Raw genomic sequence first — 5,070 nt, forward strand, 5'->3', positions numbered from 1 at the left:
ACTCGGGGGTTTTCTAAGTTGAGGAACACCAGTAAGTTTCAACTTTTGCTTGACTGACATGGTTAACATTCCAACATGTTTGGTCACAACAAGTAGACAACCATAAGAAACCACATTTGTGACAGTAGCTGTGGCATTCATAATGATTATAACCTCGTTCTACTGTCTCAGAGTGTAACAGGGTTGTGCTGTACTGCTGAGGGCAAGAATAATCACCAGTAGCTGGTTTTTTCTGTGCTGTTTCATCACAAATAACATTTCCATCTGATGTCAGTGGAGTGCATCGTTGATAAACGCCACCAAAGCTAAGATTCTTGACCCTAACAACACAAGACATCTACATTTGCTCTAAATTTGAAATAAAGATAAAATTTGAATAATCTGGATTTATACACCCTGGAATAGTATTTACTTTATAGTATTGCTCTGCAGCCTGACTAACTGATGAAGCCATTTTATTTACTGTTGGTACTGGGAGGTCTGGGAATGTTGATGGATTCAGAAAATAGTGAATCGGTAGCCCAGAGCGGTCAATAGCCACCAGATTATTGAGTGTACTCTCTTGCCACTTCTGCAGAGTGATGCCTGGGTAGAATAAAGCTCCTCCATGGCTCTCAGTTAAAGAATATGTGATATTACCCTCATTACCGCTGGTTTCAGAGGTTCCATGGGATGTACTGGAACCAATAACAAACCGGACTTTGTTTAAAAAGTTAAGTCCTGCTGATGCAGAAACAGAAGACACATCTGACTGACTGTTAGATACATAAGACATTTTTGACTGTTAAATAGATCTTGCACCAAAGTGGCTCCAGCATCAACACTTGTGATTAATCAAGAATGAGTTTCTCTGACAGATATGTTGCTTGACTGATTGTTTTCAATAGCATCTGCAATTTCCCGGCCCTGTGTCGAGCAAAGGCCGGGAGTCCAGAGTGAAGTTCAGGATACGCCTTTACTGTGTACAGATGGTTACGAACCTGGGAAATAATTATTTAATAATATGAAAAAAAAGAACAAAACATTTACGATCAGCATTGCATTTTACAATGTTCCATCATATGTTTTAATTGATAATTATTTGTTTGTTTGTTTGTTTGTTTATTTGTATTTAGATGCTCATAAAATCTGATGAAAAAGTGTAAAAAAAAAAAAAAAAATGTCTGATTATATTTTGGTATTAGAACTGGTGTTTAGATTTTATGTTGCTGTAGTATAGGCTTTTTAAAATGACATTTTTTCTTAGAAGTACTTAAATTCTGCATTCACCCTGCTTGTCCATAGAGCTCTGATCAAGCTTCTTTTTTTACTTTTGTACTTACTTGTACTCGTGCTGTCACAGAACTCTCCTTCACTTGGTGAGTTTTCATACGCTGGCTTTTCGGTGGAAAATTTAGCATTGAGCACCGATAAGAAGGAAACCTCTGCATTGATTGATTTAGAAGAAAAGCTTTTTTGTTCCAGCCATGACGTGATGATCTCAGAGTTTGTTTCCACTCCACTCACTTTCTGTGGAATGACAAAGACTTCATCTGGAATGAGATAGACACCGTCTTCTGTGGTCTGACACTGGGAATAGCTCAGATTCATCACCAGGCCCATGTCTATGTTGCGCAGATTATCCCAGCCTCCTCCTGGTAGAACCTCCAGTGCTGGTAGACTTGAGTTTTTTCGGCACAAATTAAGTCCATTACTGGGACGAATGTTGAGAGGATGAAGGTTGCAGACATTGATAAAACAGCAGAGCATCAGTATACAGAAGGCTCTCGACTCCATGATCAACAGATGCGTGTTTCACACTACTTCGCAGTAATATGGATTGGCTACCTCAGAGACACAAACAGACAAAAGAACCTTCAGCTTGCGTTTTAACATTCAGTTCCCAGGCAGATGCTGTCACACCCACGAACCTTGTCACCTGTGGAAAATAACACAAAAATACACACATAGTGATAGATCGTTCTGATCATTTTTTACAAGATGACAAAAAAAACTCATCTCAGTATAACAACTACCTGTATACTGTTTCTGTTTCAGCAAGTCTTACACATAAGTATGTTAATATATTTATTGTAGTTTTTGCCTTTTTTCTTTTTTCTTTGATGTTAAAGCTTAATTTAGGCTATAAGATATTAAAGATCTTGTAGATAGCATTATAAAGAGCCTTGCTATTTGCCTGCTGTACATATGTACAATGAGTTGGCAGTGGGCATTTTTTCACCATAAAGATTTTAGGTTATAGGTTAGGTTTTAAAAACACCAATTAAAAGTACAAATATTCCATGCAATCTATGTGCATAAAAAATTGTATGCACAATAAACTTACAAATAAATTCTAATTAATAAAAACAACAGTCTTACAGATAGTTCTTCACAAATTTAAGTAATAAAAACAACAGTCTTACAGATAGTTCTTCTGAAGTTTGTCTTGGTCTTCTTGGCTTAAGGTGCAGTCACAATTCACTAACTTCTGTTCTCACACACACTTATATATGGAAGAAAGCGGAAACGCAAACACATGCAAGCACCAAAGTTCATGTTTGATAACGTACAAGTCTGTACAGCTTATAAAGGATGAAATGTCACATCTTGACTCAAAAAGAATATAACTTCAAGGCTGCATTGCAATCAATTTTGAAATAAAAATAAATATTAAATATAATTAATTAATATTTATGTATTTATTATATGCAATCTATTAATTATAACAAACAGAATCCCTAGAACATGATATCATATGTTTATAACATTAAGTTGCTTTGTGTACTTACAGTAACACTTCCTCATTAATTTCCACACACTGACTTCCTTTGATATACCTTTTAATTATATTTTTATTTATATAACTTTTGTTATGTTTTATATTATGTTGTAATAATTATGGTTATGAAATGTTATGCTTCATTATACTCTACCTATGTTTATTATTATTATTATTATTATTATTAATATTTTTATTATTATTGTGTGAGTGCTTCTAAGAAAAGTTTGTTTGGCTAGCTTACAGTTTTTATCAATTAAAATACAACACATGGAAAAGCTGCTAGTAACACTCTTTCAGAACAAGTTTCAGAAAAACATGTTATTAACATCTGATTTTATTTTAGTCTTATTTTTCTTCTAAAACAAGAAACACACTGGGGGAAAAACATAGGAAACTCCCTATAGGCTCAAAAATAAATTCCTTTCCGGGTTTCACCAAAGTTTAAATACATTTTTCTGGTTAATGTTAAACTTATTTTAGTGTTGTTGTACTGCTGGTTGCTATTTTTATACTGTTATGTTTGCATTTACATTTTTACTGTCAGTTATTAGTATTGTTTTCTATAGATAAGCAGATGAGAGATAGTGTATCTTATTGCAGGTCAAAAGTACGATTTAAATCATTTTTAACTTGGTTGGGAATTTACATTTATGGCAAACAGTTTTGGTAACATTTTTGATTATGGATCACTATTCATTATTAACTACTACTGATTATTAGCATACATTGACTGTTTATTAGTAGTAAAAAAGCACCAGTGCCTTATTCTGCATGACCATATTCTAACCCTGCCCAATATCTAAACTCCAATTATCTTATCTTAATGACTACTCCAATTATCTTACTTCTTATCCATAAGGAACCAATTAGGAAGTTATAGAGGGAAAACCCATTTATTATATTATGGTTTCCACTTTATGAGAAAGTTTTTTTTTTTTTTTTAAGGAATAAGTGACGTAATTACACACGAGTTTTATACTGGTTATTTCACTAGATAGTGATATTTGAACACCAGCCCTAGTGCCCTAACCCTCGTGTCTAAACAAGGACGACTAAAAGCACTCAGCAGTCTAATGCTTTTCAGATAACGCCATCTAGTGGAATAACCTGTATAAAGCTCGTGCGTATTTACACGCGTCACTTTACACTATAAAAATGATATTAAAGAAACTGGGTAACTAAGCGTAATACCTACCCATCTGTTGGCAGGCTATTACTTGCCCTTTTATATTTCTTGCTTACGTTAAAATAATATAAAATATATTTTTTAAACTTTGGTCTGTTGTAAACAAAATGTGTTTAAACGTAGTAAATTTAATTTAGTGTGTAAAAATAATAGAGTAAAATAAAATAAAATAGTATTAGGCTACTAATAAAATAACCAAGTTGAATGCATCAAGAGACAAAAAAGGGTTTTGTTAATTAAGAATTCTTTTATTTTTACAAAGCATTAAAAGAATGCAAGAATCCTTTGAAAAGTATGAACAACAGTCATTATCCTGTCAATTACTTTTTGGTCGTTTTTGCTTTGCTTGTTTTGGAAGCTCTTCGTTTGGCTCTCTTGGGTTTTTTGGTCTTCTTGACCGCGGCTGTCTCGCTGGCTTTTTCAGGACTTCTCAAACTTCTCCTTCTCTTCTTGGGTGATTTCTTTGCCCCAGCGGGTTTCTTCGCCGTCTTTCTCTTTGCCCTCTTCGCCTTTGGCTTCTTAGGCTTTGTAGCAGCTTTCGAGCCGATCTTAAATGATCCAGATGCTCCAGTGCCTTTGGTTTGAATCAGGCGACCGCTGGCCACCAGTCGCTTTACTGCCAGTTTGATGCGCGAGTTGTTTCTTACAACATCATAACCACTGGCAGCCAGAGCTTTCTTCAGAGCGACCAGAGAGACGCCACCGCGCTGCTTTGAAGATGACAAGGCCTTGAGGATCAGATCAGACACGCTGCTGGCTCCTGACTTCTTGGCCTTGGACCTTCGTCTTGGCGCTTTAGTAGCAGAAGATGGGGCTGATGGAGCGGCTGTGGACATGACTGACAGCTTATTTGAGCTGGGACGTCAGCTGGAAGGAGATGTCTGATGAGACTGAGCTGGGGGGCGGGGGCGTGCATTTAAAATAGTCCCCATGAGAACCGTGTAGACTCTACTAATCATGATTTCAGCGCCTTTTTATGAGCCGCATTTATTTGTGTTTTCCGACCAATAGAAAGAGTATGTTTTCTGTTTTTTAAAATAATATTACGACCCGGACTGACAGCCAGAAAATATAAAAAAGTGCCACAATAACATTTGAATTGTGCGTAGCATTGTATTAA

General features: G+C 35.7%; 1 protein-coding gene across 1 annotated transcript; it reads right to left on the reverse strand.

Moving 5' to 3' along the window:
• Nucleotides 1–4,177: 4,177 nt before the first annotated feature.
• On the reverse strand, nt 4,178–4,850 carry LOC109095600 (histone H1.4-like). Its single transcript, XM_019109315.2, has one exon. It carries the CDS (start codon nt 4,784–4,786, stop codon nt 4,271–4,273), a length of 516 nt encoding a protein of 171 aa, XP_018964860.1. The 5' UTR covers nt 4,787–4,850; the 3' UTR covers nt 4,178–4,270.
• Between the last annotated feature and the right edge of the window lie 220 nt (nt 4,851–5,070).

Source organism: Cyprinus carpio, chromosome B8 (genome assembly GCF_018340385.1).
Source record: "Cyprinus carpio isolate SPL01 chromosome B8, ASM1834038v1, whole genome shotgun sequence".
In the NCBI taxonomy this organism is placed as follows: Eukaryota; Metazoa; Chordata; class Actinopteri; order Cypriniformes; family Cyprinidae; genus Cyprinus; species Cyprinus carpio.